This window comes from Pan paniscus, chromosome 21 (assembly GCF_029289425.2).
Source record: "Pan paniscus chromosome 21, NHGRI_mPanPan1-v2.0_pri, whole genome shotgun sequence".
Lineage (NCBI taxonomy): Eukaryota > Metazoa > Chordata > Mammalia > Primates > Hominidae > Pan > Pan paniscus.
In genome coordinates, this window is record NC_073270.2 from 2,845,336 (window position 1) to 2,865,635 (window position 20,300).

At 47.7% G+C, this 20,300-nt stretch overlaps 1 protein-coding gene across 9 annotated transcripts in view; it reads right to left on the bottom strand.

Annotated features, from left to right (window-relative positions):
- Nucleotides 1–20,300, bottom strand: part of LOC100991082 (signal-regulatory protein gamma) — a 218,638-nt gene that overhangs the window by 174,256 nt on the left and 24,082 nt on the right. The window contains exons 3-5 of one of the 9 annotated variants that reach the window (XM_063600965.1): nt 18,929–19,009; nt 13,953–14,113; nt 7,784–9,459 (exon numbers count right to left, since the gene is read on the bottom strand). The exons of 6 other annotated variants lie outside the window; for them this stretch is intronic. In XM_063600965.1, the coding sequence (XP_063457035.1) occupies nt 7,784–7,848 (65 nt within the window). In that variant the 5' untranslated portion in view covers nt 7,849–9,459; nt 13,953–14,113; nt 18,929–19,009. Of the gene's footprint in view, nt 1–7,783; nt 9,460–13,952; nt 15,197–18,928; nt 19,010–20,300 lie in introns of those variants that run through there. 2 more of the 9 variants (XM_055104662.2, XM_063600970.1) reach the window with 2 other exon arrangements.

Below are 20,300 nucleotides of genomic sequence, written 5' to 3' on the forward strand. Positions count from 1 at the left end.
TTGTTCAAGACATATGTGTCAAATGAATTAATGAATAAATAAGTGAATTTCAACTTCCCCAGAGCCTAGTTACACAATCTTGGACAATGACCCAGCAACAATAATACCATAGTTATTAATGATACATCACTCTTTATAACTAACATTTCTGAGCACCTTTTTTTATGAGACAGGGTCTCACTCTGTTCCCCAGGCTGGAGAGCAGTGGCATAATCATAGCTCATTGCAGCCCTTGTCTTGGGTTCAAGTGATTCTCCCACCTCAGCCTCCAAGTAACTGGGACTACAGGCACACACCACCATGTGCAGCTAATGTTTTAATTTTTAATTTTTTTTTAGAGACAGGGTCTCACCATGTTGTCCAGGCTGGTCCCGAACTCCTGGTCTCAAGCAATCCTCCTGCCTTGGACAGCCAACATGCTGAGATTACAGGCATGAGCCAGGCCCCCAGCCCTGAGCATATATTTGTACATTCCTTTCCTCATTTGATCTTCACATCAGTCATCTGAAGCAGAGAACGTAATTATCCCCATTAGACAGCTGCAGGGACGAAGGCGCTGGGAAGGCAGGTGCTGCCCAGATCAGAGAGCATCGCTAGCAGAGTCAGGACTTGAATCAAGCATGTCTGATTCTAAAACCTACTTGCCTACCCACCATGTGATGCCCAGGTCAATTCCACCCAACAAGAGGGCAGGCACTACATCTGCTTTATTCATCGCCATATTCCCAGTGCCTGGCACCAGGTGAATTGCCCTTGGAAAAGGATGAGAGAAATCAGTGGTTCTGGAAGTGTAGCCCTAGGACCAGCAGCAGCAGCAGCACTTGGGAACTTGTTAGAAATGCTGATTCTTGGTTCCCATTGCAGATCTACTGAATCATACCAATGCACGCTAGAGTGTGAGAACCACTGGGACAAATGGGCGAACGTCCCCAAGCCTGATGCCCCATCCATAAAGCAAGGCTGAGCACCCATGGGATCACAGGGTAAAATGAGAACTTCAGCCAGCGCCAGACCTGCCAGGGGTTTGAGCTATCCTGATTCCTTCCCACAAGCAATTGGAGGACAAATTTTCAGCTCTAATTTCAGGCCTTTGATTTCGGCCTCATCTGGCCAGGAAGATGCCAGCTTGTCAGAGAGAGTGGGAAGCCAGGAGTGATGGAGCTGGAGCAGGAGGATCTATTATTAATTACCATGTAACATTGATTAAGAGCCCACAGGGCTCCACAGCTGCGAGGAGCTCAGGAGAGCCTCCGCTCCTGCCTGGAGGGGAAAATGATTAGCAACATTATGAAAGGAAAGATTCATCCTGTAGCGGCCCTGAGCAAACACCTCCAGGGATGGGGAATTTTCCTCTCCCAGTGATCTTTGCTCCTGGAGCGGGGGCAGCTGCCTCCGTGGCCTGGGACAGACTTGTCGAGCTAGGAAGGTGGAGAAGCTGACCTCTGACCCATCTGCAGGTGTCAGGTTGACAGGTCAGAGAGTGCAGCTCTAGGGGGCCAGAGATGCCCAACTTGGGCTCCTGAAAAAGCAGTTTAAGGTGGCAGGATCTTTCTGAATTTTGGAAAGAAAGAGGCAATCTGGATTTGGTTATCAATTCTCCTAATTTTTAAATATGGTTAAGACAGATTCTGGGTTGGCAACTTCTGTAGCTACTCAGCTGCCCTCATCACATTTAATCCTTCCAACAACTCTGTCTTTATCTTCTAGATGATGACACTGAGCCTCGAAGTGGTCACTTACATAGCAAGTCAGTGGAGCAGCTGGGATTCAAGCCTGTATGTGCTTCCTGAACCTCTGCTTTCTCTACTGAATCATTCAGGTATATTGAGGTGCCCTGCCCCTGGTGTTCCAAAGCCACCCAAACAAATTCCAAAAAGTTTATGACTATTGCCCAATCCAAGCTACATCCCTGCAACAGGATCACACCCAGATGTAACATAAAAACTCCTAGTCAGGCAACATGTATGGATGTGTGAATCTGAGCACCTGACCATTCTAATACCCACACTGTGCTCCTCCCAGAAGCTTGAGTGTCAAGGAGCTGGCCCCAGCCTCCCAGTGGTCCTGCTTCTGACCTTTGATCTCACATTTATTTCCAAGAGGATCTAGTGGAATTAACCAGTCACCTCTCCCTTTGCTCCATGGAACTCTATTTTTTTCTGCCACTGACTAGCTGGGAAGCCTTAAGCAAGTCCCCAGCCTTCTCTGAGATTCAATTTCTCCATATGCCAAAGAGGACTATTTGGATCCAGGGATCAAGCTGCTGGCCTTATTCATTCTATGGTCAAGCCACTGACCAAGTCATTCCTAAATTCCAGAGTGAGAACAGAGACTTCACAGGTGATAATGATGATGATGATTAAAACGATACCAAGATACTAGTTAACTGTTTTTAATGCTACCTAAGTGCCAGGCACTGCCTGTGGATTATCTCTTTTAATCCTCACAGCAACCGTATGAAGAAGGTGGTCTTGGTAAATGCCATTTCACAGAAGATGAGACTGAGGCTCAGGCAGAAAAATGACTCCAGAGCAGACACGCAGAGCTTCCACTCTGGTGTCCACCCTGTGCCCTCTCTCATGTTCACAAAATGTGAGGTTTGTTGGCTCCTTCTAGATTTCTCCATCTGGAATTCAGACCATAACAGGTCCCTGGGGGCTGAGCAAGCTGCTCTGTTTCCCAGGAAACCATGTGGAGCCTTGAGGATTTATTAAGGAATTCATAAATTTGGGGGAGAGTTTTAAAACTGGTACAGCTGGCCACAGATCCCCAGGGAGGTAGCAAGCTCCCCATCCCTGCAGGTGTGCAAGCTGAGACCAGGCAGTACATTTGGTGGAATGTTGTAGTAGGGATTCCAACACCAGATGGGAGGCAAAGAGGATGAGCTACATCAGTGGCTTTTTGGAAAAAAACAAACAAATACTTGTTAAGAGCCAGGCTGCCTGAATTCAAATCCCTCTTACTTTTCTGAGTGACTTTGGGCAAGTTACTAGACTTCTCTTTGTTCAATTTCCTTACCTTTAAAATAGAACTAATAATAGTACCTACCTGACTGCATTACTGTAAGATTACATAAAGTAATATGTGTGGAACACTTAGAAGAGTGCCTGGCACATGGTAAGTCTATAAAGTGTTAGCTATTACTTTCAAACATTTTATATTAACTTTGGAGTCCTGTCTTCCATTAAAAACTTCAGTGGATACTGATGTTACAACAAATAAAACAAAGAAAAGCTGACTGACCTGAAGAAGTCAGGGGCTGGGAGCACTGGAGCCCTGTGAAATCTGACCCCCTCCTGCAATAGCCTGCAAAAACACTGCCATGGCCCGATGCCACCACAGGCGCCTGCACCTCAGTGGCTGTGTCCTTGCTGTCAAAATCCAATCTGCTCGGGCCTCTCAAAACTATGCATTCAGTGCCACATTTCACAGATGGGGAAACTGAGGCCTAGAGAGGCCTGCTAAGGTTACCAACCAGTTAAGAGCCAAGTTCCCTCTGGAGAGCAGAGGGGCTTCTCTGCCGCCTTCCCAGAAAAACAAACAACCACAACAAGGTCACAGTCCCAGTGCGAACTCCACTGCCCCTCTCGACATTGCCACAGAGGGACCCAGAGAGCCTCCTTAATGCCCCTCCCTGGTGCAGGACCTCCCACTGCAGGAAGCTGGTTTTGGAGGAGGGAAACCAGCTTCTGCTGGGAAATCAGCAAGAGGAAGTAATACTTAGAGAAAGGAAAGAAGGGTAGCAGGAACCAGAGCTAAGCCTAGCAGAACGGGGGCAGGATGAGGCTGCAGGTTGGGGGTGGGGGCAGCCCAGAGCCTCCACCCCCCACACAGAAAAGCTTGATCAGCCCTGGCCCAGCTCCAGACACCAAGCCTGGGATCAGCAATCCTGGGAGAGCCCCCAAACTTGCCAAAATTTCCCCTGCTCCTGGACTCTGCTCTTCCTGTGATAAGACCCATTTTCCGGGAAGATGTGATCACAGGACACTCTGCCTGTGAGTGTCTGATAGGAGGATTCCATCTGAGTCCTCTCCGGGAAGGCCTGTAAGACCCAACCATCAGGATCCAGACTCTCATCGTACAAAGGGGACACTGGCCCAGATAGGGGCTCATCTGAAGTTACACAGCAGGTTGGGACAAAGCTGGGACCACCCCCAGGCATTTGAGGCCTTACTGTTTTCACCAACATCAAAGTCTTATCTTAGTAACCATAGTCATAATAATAATAACAACAATCACAAGACGGATATATATTTATATGTACATATAAAATTTGTTTTTTGAGAGAAAAAGAATTTCCTGGTTTTTTTAACTTTCAGGCTCAGGGGTACATGTGCAGGTTCGTTAATACAGGCAAACCCGTGTCGTGGGGGTTTGGTGTACAGACCATTTTGTCACCCAGGTGCTAAGCATAGTATCTGATAGTTATTTTTCCTGATCCTCTTCCTCCTCCTACTCTCCTCCCTCAAGAAGGCCCAGTGTCTGTTGTTCCCCTCTTTCTGTCCGTGAGTTCTCATTATTTACCTCCCACTTATAAGTGAGAACATGCAATATTTGGTTTCCTGTTCCTGCATTAGTTTGCTGAGGATAATGGCCTCCAGTTTCATCCATGTTCCTACAAAGGACACCATCTTGTTCTTTTTTATGGCTGCATTGTATTCTGCAGTGTATATGTACATTTTCTTTATCCAGCCTGCCACTGGTGGCCATTTAGGTTGTTAAGAGCTGTATTTTTTTTGAATGCCTACAATAAGGCAGGCACTATTCTAGGTCCTTCAGATGATTGAACATTTTCCACCCTCATAAAGGAACTCCACGGGGAAGGGTCCGCATCCCCATTTTACAGATGAGGAAAATGAGGCACACTGAAGTTACAGAATGTGCCTGGGACCACACAGCTGGTATTCGGTAGAGGAGGGATTCAGACCCGGCAGCTGGGCTTCACAACCCATCTTGATCACTACACTGACAGCAGGAAGAGGACCTTCTTTCTGGAAGTTCCAGCATCACTCAGTGAGCATGGGTGAAGGAGGCTTCAGGGTTTGGGAAATCGGCCTGTGGCTGTGGAAACTATGTGTGGACAGCTTCCTCCCACACAGCTAATAGTTATTCTCATGCTAGCTGCAAGAAAACCCAGAACGCTAACTTGCCCAGCTTCCTTTTTAACTAGGAGTGGCATGTGACACTCGCTGATCTAATCAATGAGATGTAGGTAGAAGTCTCAGAAACAGTCTTCCTCCACAGTTAAAAAGCCCTTTCTTTTGTGTTTATCCCTTTCCCTTCTTCCTACATGGAACAGGGATGCCATGCCCAAGACCTGGCAGTCATCTTGCAACCATGAGGCACTAGGAATGAGGATAAGCGGCTACATGCTAAAGATGGCAAAGACGAATGGCAAGCAGAGCCTGAGTCTCCAGTGGCATCAGTGAGAGCCACACTGGTCCCAGGTGGCCTGCCCAGGACTTATAAGACAATAAACACCAACTGGATTATGCCTCTGCAGAAGGGTTTCTATTATTTCTAGCTGAGTTCATTCCTAACTTTCCCAAGAGTGGGGTCAAGATAGGACCCAGGGACTGCCTGTCACCAAGCCCTTGTTCCCTCTATGGAATCACACTACCTCCCAGGGGATGTACCTTCCCCCTTTCTATCTCTTCCAAAATGCACCAGCATTAGGCGTTTGCCTGGCTCAGGGCCGAGAAAAGGGTGCTGAGCAGTTGCTCCTCAGGCCACGCAGCCACTAGACCTGCCCATGTGAACCCATGAGGAGTGGGGGTGGGGTCTTGCCCTGAACCCACCTCCCATGAAAATTCCAGGGTCCCAAGTATCCAACAGATTGGACTTCCAGGAAACATATTTGATTTGACCTGTAATAACCATCCATCCATCATTCTAAACAAATAATAGCATCCATCATTCTAAACAAATGTTTGTTGAGGGGATGCCCAGTTTCAGGTGCTCATAGGTGAACAAAATCAGCAAAGTCCCTGTCATCAGAACTCATATCCTAATGGGGGAAGCAAACCATAACCAAGTCAGCAGAGAGGTCCCTCACCTTTACAAGGTGCTTTACAGTATACTTTTAAGAATTTATCTGTCCTTTATCCTCATTCCTAGTGCCTCATGGTTGCAAGATGACTGCCAGGTCTTAGGCATCACATCCCTGTTCCATGTAGGAAGAAGGGAAAGGGATAAACATAAAGGGAAGGGCTTTTTAAGGAGACCTAACTTCGCCTCCTCAATAACTCCTCATTTTTCCATTTTGCCAAAGAAACAAAGGCACAAAACGGGGACCAAGAAGAGGCTTCCCCAAGATCACCCAGCCATGTCCAGGAGGGTCAGTCTGGCAGCAATTGCCTTCCCCAGGGCACATCCTCTGTCTACTAGAATAATCAAATAAGTCCCTCTGCCATGGGGATCTGTTGCTCTGGGCACCACTGAGACAGCCATCAGAAACAACAGCCTCTACCCAAAATCAGTGTTGGGCTGGGATACAGCATTGTCAGCTACACAAAACCCCCCTCATCAAGCTGTTGGCGCCTGATGGCTGCTTAATTATTCATCCCTGCTGAACATGCAGGCCCAGGGCTTCAGCCATGGTTTTTGGAGCTCAACCATGGGGGAGCCTCGGTGATAAGCCCAGACCTGTTAAGAAGTTTGGAATGTATGTGTCTGCCTACAAATTGTTCCCTGGTCCTCCCACACCAGCCTCGTCAGGCATAGTGAAAGATGACAATGAGCCAGGAGGCTTCAGAGACACCAGGGCCCAGGCTGTGTTTGCAATGTTGGTAGCTAAAACTGCTCGGCCTGTTTTCCATTCCCAGCTAGCCCAAGATCTTTCAGACTTTGAGCTAAGCAGAGTTTTAGGCATGTTGTGAGGGTTAGTGAGGGAAGCGGGTGGGGAGTCATTTCTTCAGGGGAGTGGTGGTGGTGGGCAGTGACTCAAAGAGGCCAATGAACGTAGAGAGAAGAGCTCCTTTTGCAAGATGGACAGAGCCAAACGGACCTGGCTTCAATTGGCTCTGTCACTTTCCAGCTGCGTGTCCTTGGACAAGTCACTTGCCCTTTCTGATCAAAGGCCTCAAATATAAAATGGAGATTCATTCATTGTGTAAATATTGGGCCCCTGCTATGTCCCAGGCACTGCGGATACAGCAGTGAAAAGAACAGCCAAGTCCTGTTCTCACGGGGGCTTGTGTAAAGAGTTAATGTATCTAAAGTACTGTGTCCCACATGTAAGTACTTGATTCATGGTCATTATGACTTTTGTTATTGTCAGAGGATTTAAGTTTTACACATACAATTATTTGCTGTTACCCACCTATATGATTATTATTACCATGGCAGAAAACGCCCCCTCTATCCACCCCACACATATATATACACATACGCAACTCACACCTAGGCCATTATGAAAGAATTCATTTCCTCCTCTAAGGTTGTCTTTGGCATTCATTTTTCCTAGTCTGGGAGTTTTTAATTTCATTCATTTCCCCTTAGTCCTAACCCATCGTAGCCTGTCCTAACCTAATCCAGCATATAGCAGAGACCAATAAATGTTTTCTTCATTCCTTCCTTCGTTCATTCATTTACTTGACAAACATTTATTACTTCCTCCAACATGCCAGGCCCCACTCCGCGAGCTGGGGAAGCAGCTGTGACCCAAACAGACAACGTCAGGCAATGTCTCTGCTCTCATGGGGTTGACATTCCAGCAAGGAAGACAGACAACAGGAAGGCAGACAGACAGATGACAGATAGACAGAAAATATACCACACTCACAGGCAGCGCAGATGCTGGAAGAGAAAAGCAGAGGCTTCAAGGTGGGGGAGGGAGGACGAGACCATTCCAGACTGGCTGGGTGGAGAGTCCCTGCTGAGGAGGTGACGTATAAGACTGGGTGGGACGGAGAAGGGAGTCCTGTGAACATCTAGGGGAAGAAAGCTCCAGGCAGAAAACACAGAGTGCAAAGGTACAAGGCAGGAAGAAGCTTGGCAGGGTAAAGGAACCCATGGGGCAGCCTGTCCCAGGTTCCCAACTTGTCACCTTGGCCAGTCAGGCGAAAGCACAAAAATAGGCTCCAATGATGGCTGGCACCTCCTTAGGCTCACTTAGATTCCTACAGTAGGGATCCAGTGTGTGACTGCAGCCTCCAACCAGTCTCTGAAGAATGGAGAGAACAGGGACCAGAGAGGGAAGGTGATTTCCCCAGGTCACACAGCCAGCAGTGGCTGGGCTGGACCCAGATCCCACATCTCTTAACTCTGGCCAGTGTTGCCTCCCCTAAACCACAGTTGTTGTCTTTCTGGAAGGCAGAATGAGGGGTCCAGAAAGATCCCAGGAGACACTCAGAGACACATAAGTTAGGAGACAGACTGGAGAGATAGGAACTCGAAATCTTCCCCACTCCCAGCCATGCTTGTCCTCACACTCAAAGAACCACAGGAACCAGACAGCAGCCTCCATCCTGGCTCTGCATCTGGGAACCATGGTTACGGCTGCTGCTTGATTGGCAGGGGGTCCAGACACATTCGAGCTACCCCTTGATTCCTAGAGGTTGTGTGAGAAGCAGGAGCAAGGGCCAGGAGAGAAGCTGGGGGTCACCAGCAGGCCCCAAATACCACCCTCTAACCTTTCCCTCCCAAGCCAATCATCCAGGCACCTCGCACTGCCACGAAATCCTTTTTAGAGCTCTGAATTAAAAATAAATTTGCAAGCACATAACCAGATGTTACATGGGGAAAAGATAAATAACTCAGCCTGTCAAGGAACTGCCTCATCTCAGTCAACCCTCTCTCTTTCACAAGGTTTTAATTTTTAATTTCACAGCGGTAACTATAGCAACCTGCAAAAATAATATATTCCAAAGCAAAACAACTTTCTTGGCTCTGGCTTGGCATCTTCATGTTCCCTCCTTCCCTCCTCTCCACCAACTTCACACAGGTCTGTGCCCAGAGTTGATGAACGCTCTCAGCTTTGAATGCCCTCATTCATTAAGTAATTAATTCATTCATACACAAGTATCTTTTGCCATCCAAATCCATAGAACTCCTAAATTCAGGTAGCAGGTATTGGACAATGGACTCAGAATCATGTGGGACGCCATGTTGTCCTAACCTATTTTGTTTCTAGGTTTTGAGTATATAGGAAAATTTGGATAGCAAGGGACACCTGTATTCATTGGGGACCTAATTTGTCCCAGAGTCAGTGCTAGGCAGGCCCTGGGGTGAGAGAGAATAGGACTGATCCTGCCCTTGAGGAGCTCACAGTCCTGTTGGGGAGACAGAATACAAACACATAATTACAATAAAGTAATATAAGTATTGTATACAAGGGAAAAATAATATACAAATGGGGCACAAAAGAAGGGAGAGGCTGTCAATATCTAGGATGATCTAGGTAGGCTTCACAGAGAAGGTGACTTCTGAGATGGGTCTTGCTGGATGAGTAGAAGTTTTCTGAATGACCAGCATAGGGAAGGGCACATCAGGCAGGTGGAACAGCACGTGCAAAGGCAGAAACAGATGACATAGGTCAGTATGGCCTAAGCATAGGATAACAGTCATACTTCAAAAAGATACTGGAGAGGTTGACAAGGGAGAAACATACAGAGCCTTGAATGCTGGGCTGACTTCAGCTTGGAGGCCAGGGGAAATCAGCCACATAGGGAGTGGGGCAAAACATAAAAGGCCACTCTGAGGACAAGTGTGGCCAATGGATTAGAGGGCAAAGAGTGCAGACGAAGCCTGTGGGGGAATTCAGGTGGGTGGTGGCTGCAGGGAAGAAAAGAGTGAAAAAGTGTCAGTTTGGGTTCCCTAAGAAGCAAACCTTGAGCCAAGGATCCAATCTTATCTGAGATGTGACCCCAGGAAGCACTGATATGGGGAGGAGGGAGAGGGAAGTGAGACAGGGAAGGGAAGAAGGCTCATAAAGTGTTTATTAGAAAGCCAGTTAGCACCGTGGGCCACGGGAGCTCAGTCCTCCTGGGAGTTCTGCGAGACGGCACCGAGCGTGCCTCAGAGTTGCCCACTTCAAGGGTAGGAGGCTGGAGGATCTCAATGCCAATTCCTAGAGTAATTGGTTGGAGGCTACTCCCAGGAGGCATCAATTTCTGGTGAGCAGGGTCCAGTGCCAGATAAACCCTCAAGCAGAGACTCATGTGCCAGCAGCCAGACACAGGGCCCATGTGTCCTGAAACAGAAAAGAAATGCCAAGGGGACTCAGGTGGGGCATTAAGAGCATCTGCCCCTGTGGAATTCTGAAAGATAGTCAGTGGGGGCATACTGGGAGACTCCAACATCTGGCAGAGAGGCAGACGCACTGACACACACAGCTGGGACAGGTGGGTCATGGGCAACAGGGCCCAAGTGAGGACAGACCCATCACCATCCTGTGCCCAGGCTGCTTAAGGGTCCCAGTGGGATGCTGTGGCTCACGCTGCAAGGAGGCTGAGGGAGGAGGATCACTTAAGGCCAGGAGTTTGAGGTTGCAGTAAGCTAAGATCCCACCACTGCACTCCAGCCTGGGTGACAGAGCAAAACCTTGTCTTAAGAAAAATTAAAAAAAAAAAAAAAAAAAAAAGAATCCCAATGGGGCTCAAAGGCTGGGTGACAGTCCTCAGCACATCCCCCTCTCATAATGGGATAGACCTTCTTTCCAAATAAAGAGTCCTCTCTCAAGTAAACAGAGCTTCCCTCTATCCCTGATTAAAACTGGAAAGTGGCAAGAAGAAAATGTGTCAAGTAGGAAGATGCACATACAGGATGTGTTCATGCAGGGATGTAACATTGATGGTGACCTTGTGTGAGCTACTTCACCTCCCCTGGCCTCAGTTTCCTCTTCTACAAGGTATGGTTCATAGAGGTGCCCATTGCATTATCTTGTAAGAATGTAATTCGATGATGCATGGTGATGCCTAGAAGTCACCTAATCAATATTACCTGTGCATATCGTTCTTTTCTGCAATATTTTTTTTTAGCATGGTCCACATGGAAGGCCCTGGGGAGACAGCAATCATCAAGCAGACTTGGTTCCTGCCCTCGTGCTGCCTCCAGCCTTGTGGACATGCTGAAATGCTTTATATAGAATGTTAAAGAGAGCCAGATAAAAAATTATGCATAGAGCATGATTCTAATTTTGTTTAAACACACACACTCACAAAGGCCCGAGGGATATACACCAACATGTAATGATAGTTAACACCAGATGATGGAATTGAAGGTGGCTTGCAGTTTTACAATTCTTTCCTGGCTTTTTTTTCCTTTTAAAATTTTCACAGTGGATTGTATTATTCGAATAGTCATTTTTGAAAAAATAAAGGAAAACAAGAATGCTTCTTTCTCTGACTCTCTGCCCATCACAAATTTCATCTGTTTCCTCAGGAACCAGGAGCTCCCGGCATTAGGGGCTGTTTGCTTGTACATTCCAGGGTCTACCCACCAGGCAGCCAGGTCTCAGGTCCTGGCCTCATTCCCTACTGTGGTGCACATTTGAAAAGGGGCTGGGGGTTGGGGTGGCCTCCATCAGAGCAACAAACCTGGACTGAATGATTGGTGAGTATGAAGAGGGGAGCCCTCTCTCACCCTGGGATCAGCTACCTGTGAAGACATGTTCTGTCCCAGGAGTCAGAGGGGAGAGGTCTGTGTTTATCCATCTACCTGTGATTGCAAAGGTAAGGCTGTCCAACTCTGAGGATCAGTGTTAGCAGTTCCATTTGCCTGCATGCCCAAGCCACGTTCTCTAAACAGCTTTATCTGTAATAAGCTGACATTTTGTTCCTCACCTCTTGACTCCTCGGTCTCCTACTGCTTCTGAACTTAAGTGAGGAAGAAAGCAACATTATATGCTGATGCCATAAAAATCACATAGTCCATACCTGGCTCCTAGAAATTGGCTATTAACAAAGAGATTAGACACCTATTTTTCTCAAGTTTCCTCTTTTTTCCTTTTGACACCTTCCTTTTCTCTTTTCCTTTTGACACCTAGGACTGTGAGATAGACCCAATGTTCTTGGAAAGATCTAGTAATCTCTCCTGTAGTGAACTTGACGGTATTGTCTGTCTGAGTCCCTTTTTCGGAAAATGGTCCCTCCTCCACACCATGTAAACTTGGGGTTTCCATCAAGATCACCAAAACAAGAGTGGTCATGGGTCCCATTCAGGACCAAAGTGATTTTCTGGGATGAGTATGTGGCATAGATATGGATATATAATATATGTAGGTATATGACATGTATATGATACATATATATACATGGATGTATGATGTGTATAGAGGATATATGGCATATATATGATATATATAGGATATACAATATATGACATATGTGATATGTACATGGATATATGATATATAGAGAGGATACATGATATATGACATACATATTATAGATGTACACAGATAAATGATACATATGCCTCGCTCCTGCCAGGCTTGCTGGGCTTGTTGCATACATGTTTGGGTGCACCTGCTGGTGGCCTGCTTCCCTACCACACATTGACAGCCTGCCTGGAGGCTAAAGCCAACCAGAAAAGATGACCCTGTTGAGTTCCTGTATCCAGCCATTCCTGAAACCACCTTCCTAGACCAGAACCATTCTCTTTTCCTTAAGTAGTTTGAGTTGGGTTTTTATCAGTTGAAGCTAAAAGAATCCTGACTAGCATACTGCAGTGAATATATACCGGTTAGAAGGCTGTGACCACCCAGAATCCATGCCCCCTTCCTAAGTAACCCTCATTGTTTAGGAAAATCACCTCTCCTCCATTGAATTCACCTGGGGGAACTGCTGGGCATGACACTGCTCCTTCCTTCACTCCTAGGTCACTACCTACACCCCCACACAAGACCAGGTGAATTGGCCATGAATCCCTTCCAGGCCTGCCCATAAAACCTCCCCCATGCTCCTCCACACCCTGCCTTTTCCTCTCCTCTGCCGGGGGATGCAGAAGATCAAAAAAGAAATCAAGATCCCCTCCCCTGGATGGAAGGGCCTGGGTCTCTGAGTGACCATGAGGAGTTGACCTACACTGGACTGTGACCTGAGTGACAAGTAAACAGATTGTGAGTCACTGAGATTTGGGGGTTGTCTGTAACAGCAGTTATCCTGCCCTAACTAACACAATAGGCTGGCACATTGGAGAGCTACCTGAAAGCCATTATCCTAAGAGCTTTCCATTCAACCACGAATATTTACTGAGTCCCTATTCTGTGCTTGCAAAGCCCCCTGTGTTTCCTGTTCTCCTGCACTGCCCATGATTGCCTCTCTCCTCGTCTGGCTGTCTTCTCTCTCTAGACGGTAAGTTCCCCAAGAGATGGGTCCTTATCTGTCTTCATTCTCTGCACCGTGTCCCTGGTATCTAGTTTAGCATCAGGAACATAGCAAGTGCTCCGTATTGATTGATTGGATTTGCAAAATGACCAGATGCATAAAGTTGTCATGAGGCTTAAGCGAGATTCTGATTGTGAAGCGTCATGGCACACAGAAGGTCCCCTGCAAATACAGTAAAAATGAGCTAAATCAAGGTGCATGTGGGCTGGGCAAGGCTTTCAGTGGGAGGGCAGATTTTAGCCAGGACTTATCCTGCCCTATACCCTGCAGAGAGCTAAGTTATCTCTGGTCCTGGCTGGTCCCAGGCTCTATGCAGGAGGAAGGATGGGGACCAGCTGCTTCCTGGAGGGAGCCCCAGTCCCAGAGGCTTTGAGCTGTGGTGGGGTGAGGCAACACTTCAGGAAATAACATTTCAAAGGCTTTGGCTGTGAGAGCAGACTTCTCACCCCTGTCTTGTGTGGAGGTGGGTGTGGGATGCCTGGTGTGCCTCTGGGGTAAAGCATCCCTTTCACGGTTTGAAATCTCATCTCAGGAAAGCTTAACTCCTTGTACCCCATTCTACTGGCTATAGACAGGCTCCAGGGATTTAGCCCAAGACTCTAGGATAATGTCCAAACTCCATACCTGGGGTAGGAATGGGGGCAGGTGCAGCGTGTCCAGCATAATGTAGCAGTTAACAGCCTGGGCTCTGGAGGCAGAATGCCTGGGTTCAAATCCTGGCTCAGTTCACATGGTAGCTGTGAGACTTTGGATGACTCAGCTTATATGGACCTCAGTTTTCTCATCTGTAAAATGGGATTATAATAGTAACACACTAGAAGATTGTTAGGAAGATGACCTCGCTTTGACAACTAATGGAATGTTCTTTTCTTTTCTTTTTTTCTTTCTCTTTCTTTCTTTCCTTTCCTTCCTTTCCTTTCTTTCCTTTCTTTCTTCTTCTTTTTTCTTTTTTATTTCAGATCTCACTCTGTGCCCAGGCTGAAGTGCAGTGGTGTGATATCAGCTCACTGCAACCTCTGCCTCCCAGATTCAAGCAGTTCTCCTGCCTCATCCTCCCAAGTAGCTGGGACTACCAGTGCGCACCACCACACCCAGCTAGTTTTTGTATTTTTTTTAGTAGAGATGGGGTTTCACCATGTTGGCCAGGCTAGTCTCGAACTCCTGACCTCAAGTGATCTGCCTGCCTCAGCCTTCTGAAGTGATGGGATTATAGGCATGAGTCACCACACCCGGCCAAGTGTGTTTCTTAAATGTTTTAATTCCTAACATGGTAACTATCAATAGATAAACTGACATAAACAAAATTCTTTGGGGTCCACAGTAATTTTTAAGAGTATAAAGGGGTCCTAAAACCAAAACATTAAAATCCAGTCTCATGTGATAACTTCACACTACACATGCCAGATGATTCACCTGGCGTCAATTCTTCACTTCCTCCTCTCCTCCCCCGACCGGCCATGACCTAGTTTGGACCCTGTGCTCTGTCCAAATGAGCAACTGAGGCACCTACCCAAGGAGGCCATGAGGATTCCTCCCTCCACACCCCTGAACAGCAGCTGTCTACCTTGAATTCTGTGGTTTCACTATCCTTAACTAAATTGTACTTACTCTGCAAGGCCCAGGGGCTTCTGCCTCCTGCAGGAAGCCTGGCTGACTGCCCTAAATGGAGCCCTTGGTCCTCTGAGCTCACATAGCACTGCCCAGTCATGAGGGCAGATGGCCAAGGCAGCTTCATCAGTTTTGCTTGTGAAAGCCCATCTTCTCACTAGACTGCACGCTGCCTCTGGCTTTGGGGTCAGAACAGAGCTGAACTGGGTCATGTTGGGCAAGTCGCTGCCCCTCTCTGAGCCTGTTTCCTTATCTGCAGAATGGGGTAATTATGAGACTTACTGTGCAGATCTTGTAAGGACTGGATGAGCAAATGCACTGGATTAATTTGCTAGCGCTGCCATAACGAAGTATCACACTCAACCGGCCGCTGTGGCTCATGACTGTAATCCCAGCACTTTGGGAGACTGAGGTGGGTAGATCACTTGAGGTCAGGAATTCAAGACTAGCCTGGCCAACATGGTGAAATCTCCTCTCTACTAAAAATACAAAAATTAGCAGGGCATGGTGGCGGGTGCCTGTAATCCCAGCTACTTGGGAGGTTGAGGCAGAAGAATCGCTTGAACCCAAGAGGTGGAGGTTGCAGTGAGCCAAGATCATGCCACTGCACTCCAGCCTGGGAGACAGAGTGAGACTCCAACTCAAAACACAAACAAAAACAAACAAACAAAAAACGAAGTGTCACAATTGGCTGTGATACTGGTGCTTCAAAAGAAACCAACCCTGCTGACCCCTTGATCATGAACTTCTAGCCCCCAGAATTGTGAGACAATAAATTTCTGTTGTTTTGTACCATGATGCTTCACAATTAAAACCTCACTTAAGCATCACAATGACTTTGTACATCTGGTCATTTTGCAAATCCAATCAATCAATACTTATTGAGCACTTACTGTGTTTCTGACACTACACTAGATACTGGAGACACAGTATAGAAGACAGACAAGCACCCGTCTCTCAGGGAACTTATGGTCTAGAGAGAGAAGATAGGGCAGGGCCTCGCGGGCCACTGTAAGGACTTTCGCTTTTCCTCTGCACACAATGCGGAGGCACAGGATATTCTGGTGCTTCAACAACAGAAGTTTATTGTCTCACAATTCCGGGGGCTAGAAGTCCAAGATCAAGGTGTTGGCAGGGCTGGTTTCTTCTGAGGCCTCTCTCCTCGGCTTGTAGATGGCTGTTTCTTTCTGTGTCTTTACCTGGTCTTCCCTCTGTGTGTGTCTGCATCCTAATCACCTCTTCTTATAAAGTTGTCCTTATAAAGGACACCAGTCATACTGAATTAAGATCCACCCTCAATGACCTCATTTAATTAATTACCTTTTTAAAGACCCAGTCTCCAAATACAGTCACATGCTAAGGTGTTGGGGGTTGGGGCTTCAACATATGAATTTGGTGCGGGTGGGAGAAGACATAATTCAACTTATATGGCATCTAAAACATTCTGCCTCGGGCTGTCAGGTGTAAGTAAGCTGTGCTTCTCTCTCCACTGCCACCAGAGCCTGGGGCTGCGGTCAGTGGCTTGGGCTGGGCCTTTAGACCCTGAATAAATCGGTCATCAGATATGAGCTGCCCAGGGAGGGGACGTGACCTCAGGCAAGACTGCTCTCCTTAACTGGGCAATCTCCAACAGGGACTTTGCTGCACCACCAATAGCTGGGCAGTAAGTCCTTCTTTCCTGAGGAGAGCTGGGCACCCACCCTGCCCCTTTACTCGCTACACGACCGTGGGTAAGCTCCTTGCTTTCTCTGAGCCTCAACTTCCAAAACTGGAAAAAAAATAAAATGACTTGCAGAGGGATGATGATGAGATGGGGTCATTGCTGGTATTTTTATTTAGGCAACAATTTATTTTATTGAGCACCTAGCATGTGCCAGGCATTGTTCTAGGCTCTGGGGATATAGCAGTGAATAACAGGGACAAAATCTCAGTTAAAGCTGACGTCATTACAGGGACTGCCAGGCACTCAACAAATAAGCAAGTAAAATACACAGCGTGTCAGATGCTGATAAGTGCTGTGAAAAAGTAGCAATTAAACCAAGAAAGGGGAAGCGAGAGTGTGAGAGGCAGGGGTGCGGAAAGGGGGATGTCACAATGTTAAATAAGATGGTCAGGGAAGGCCTGTCTATGAAAAGATTTGGCAAGGTAAGGGGGCCCTCTAGGTATCTCCGAGCAGAGCTTTGCAGGCAGAAGGGCCGTGAATGTGCCTGACGTGGTTCCTGAATGCACGGCCTGAGCTCAGTGAGCAAAGGGGACCTAGACTGGACATGAGGTCAGAGGAGCGGCCGGAGTCAGCCAGGGCAGGGCCTGGCAGGCCACTGTCAGAACTTCGGCTTTTCCTCCGCATGCAACGTGGAGCCACAGGAGTCTTCTGAGTGCAGGAGGGGGCGTGACCTCACTTTGATTTTACTAACACAGGGTAACCCAGGTGACAAGCTGAGATTGCAGCCGGCTCCTCGCTGAGGCCCTGCTCCCACCTTCCAGCCCCGCTGGGCCCCACCCAGTAAGCCCTGCCCAAGCCACCACCCCCTCTCCACACACACACGTGCGCTCCATCAGTCCCACGCCTGCTTGTCCGTCAAGTCTCAGTCTAGCCCTCACCTCCTCCTTTGGGAAGCCAGCCCAGAGCCCCTGACCTGCCTCATCCCTCCCTCCCCAGAGAACCAGGAGGCAGTTAGGGGACAGGCCTTGGCAATCAAGTGCCAGATTCAAATCCTCCCTACTTAGAATCTCTGAACCTCAGTTTTCTTCATCTGTAAAATGGAGATAATAATAACAGACCATTAAAAACCCACCCTCAGGTAGTAAGTGAAATCCAAAGATTCAATTGTATAAACTACACCGCAGTACCATCACAGGGTCAATGAACAGCAGCATTATCAGCTGCTCTGTGTTGTCCTGAGAGCAAAGACATAAAGCTCACACCACCCACGCCCACCAGAGAAAGGTCCAATGGTCACAGGGCTTGTTTCCTAACCTCCTCCCACCCCAGTCAACCCAAGACCGCCCACACTTGAGAACAGGGGCTGGACCAAGGCTGGCTGCTCATCGCCACCCAAGCAATGTTCACCACGTGACCACAGGGCTGTGGCATGGAGTGATGAGACATCCTTGGGTGTGTGCCTGGCACATTGCATGAGTGTCTCCTGCTGCTGCTGCTGCACCCATCACGCCATGTAGGAGGATCTCCTTCCTCTTACGCTGCCTCCAGCCTATGAGAGGATGTAGGTAATGACTATGCTCACAAATATCACAAATGCTCGGTATACAGCAGGGGCTCAATAAATGCTTGTTAGAGGCAACCAGAGCACAGCCAGATGTGTGCGTGTGTATGTGCTGACTGTACCATTTTCCAGATGTGTGTCCCACAGCCCATCACTTTGCCTCTCTGAGCCTCTGTTACCTCATCTGTAAAATGGGAGGACTCATTCCTCCCTGGAAGGGTGAGTGGGGCAACCCCAGGGCTCCTGCGCCTCAGTCACAGGGTGAAGGTATGGCACCAATGTACCCAGAGGATATCTGGCAGGTGCACAGTAGACATAATAGTCCACATAACAGTGACAACCAGAGCCACCGTAGCATCTGGCAGAGCAGACTTGGGAGTGAGCTCTTGTGAATCACAGGTTGGGGCTTCCCTATGTAACCTGGTGAGGCTCACAGGAGTCCAATGGCTTAGAGTGGCAGATAGGGCCATGAGTCGGGCCATTGTCTCTGTGTCATCAATGATTTTGTGTTTGGTAGGTTTGCTCTAGACTCAGAGAAGAGCAAGACTCACTGGGAGCCTCTTCCCCTCTGCTAAGTTTTGAATGTATCCCCCAGAGTTCACATATTGGACATGTAATCCCCAGTGCAAGAGTGGTGACATGTAGGACCTTTAAGGAATGATTAATGCCATTATCATGGGAGTGGGTTGGTTATCGTGCGATTGGGTTCTTGGTAAAAGGATGAGCTCAGCACCCTTCCCTCTTGTTCTCTCTTGCACAATCTCTTACCCTTTTGCCTTCCACTATGGGATGATGCAGCCCAAGGGCCCTCTCCAGATGCCAGCTCCATGCTCTTGGACTTCCCAGTCTCTAGAATCATAGCCAGATAAATTTCTATTCATTATAAATTACCCAGTCTGCAGCATCCTATTATAGCAGCATAACATGGACTAAGACACCATCCTTTGCCCCAGTTCAGGGCAAAGAGGCCTCAAGAAACCCACCATTTGTGAGAAACTTTTATGTGTTTCCTGGACTTTCTAGGTATTTACTGACAGCTAACTGTTACGGAGCACTTCTAGCACTAGGTACTGCTCTGCGCTCTTGTACCGTCTCAGACAAGGCCCCACAGGAACTCCTTGACACAGGTATTGTTATCACCATTTTGCAGGTGAGGCAACTGAGGCACAGAAAGCTTCCCAGAGTCACACAGGTAGGGCGATGGAGAAAAATTTGGAGTCTAAGTCTGAGTCCCCGAGCTTTCTGCTTAGGAGGCAGCCTAGCCTGGTGGTTAAAGCTGTGACCCCTTCCAAAGCCAGGCCACCGGGGGTCAAAGCTAGGCTCTTCCCCTTTGTTCTCCTTGCCTCAGTTTCCTTATCCAGCAAATGGGAGCAATAGGACCTACCTCATCAGACTGCTGTGAGGATTAAGTGAGGGCTGTGTTTACAGTGATAGGCAATCCATAATCAATAAAAGTACACGCTGGTCCTACCAGATTCCTCCTTCTCTTAGCTCAGAGGACTTCTCCCAATGTGTCTCTGTCAGTCTTATTTCTCTCTCTTGCTCTTTGCCATCTCTTCTGAGGCATATCTGTCTTGCTTTGAAAAGCTTCTCTTTGTCACTTTCCTCTCTATCTTGGTCCCTTCTGGGTCCTAAATCCTGGCTCTGAGTTTATGTGCTGCATAAACTTCAGCATAGCACAGGGCAACCCTCCTGACTGTGGATATTCTCAAACTTTATAGAAATTTCTCCTGGGGAACTGGCTAAATGCAGAGTCCTGGTTCCACCGGAGAGAATCAGATTCTATAGGTCCAGGATGGGGTGAGAGAATCTGCGTTTTAACCACTATCCTCTCCAAAACCTTTCATCCTGTGACCTCCCAGTCTGGCTCTTGAACTATACTTTGAGAAGCACTGCATTTGCCCTCAGTTTCCTCATCTGTCAATTTGGAGTAAACAGAAACTACCTCCCAAGGTTGTAAAGATGAAATGAAATAATTTGTCTGGAAAGCAAACACCTTTTCTCTGTCTTGGCTTTTGTAAAATTTATTTTGTCTCTGACTTTCCCATTCTCTGTTTCTGGTGTTTTTCCTATTTCATTCTCTGTCCTCTCTCTCCCTACCCTCTACCTGGAAGTGGACCCAACTCCAGAGCTGAAATGG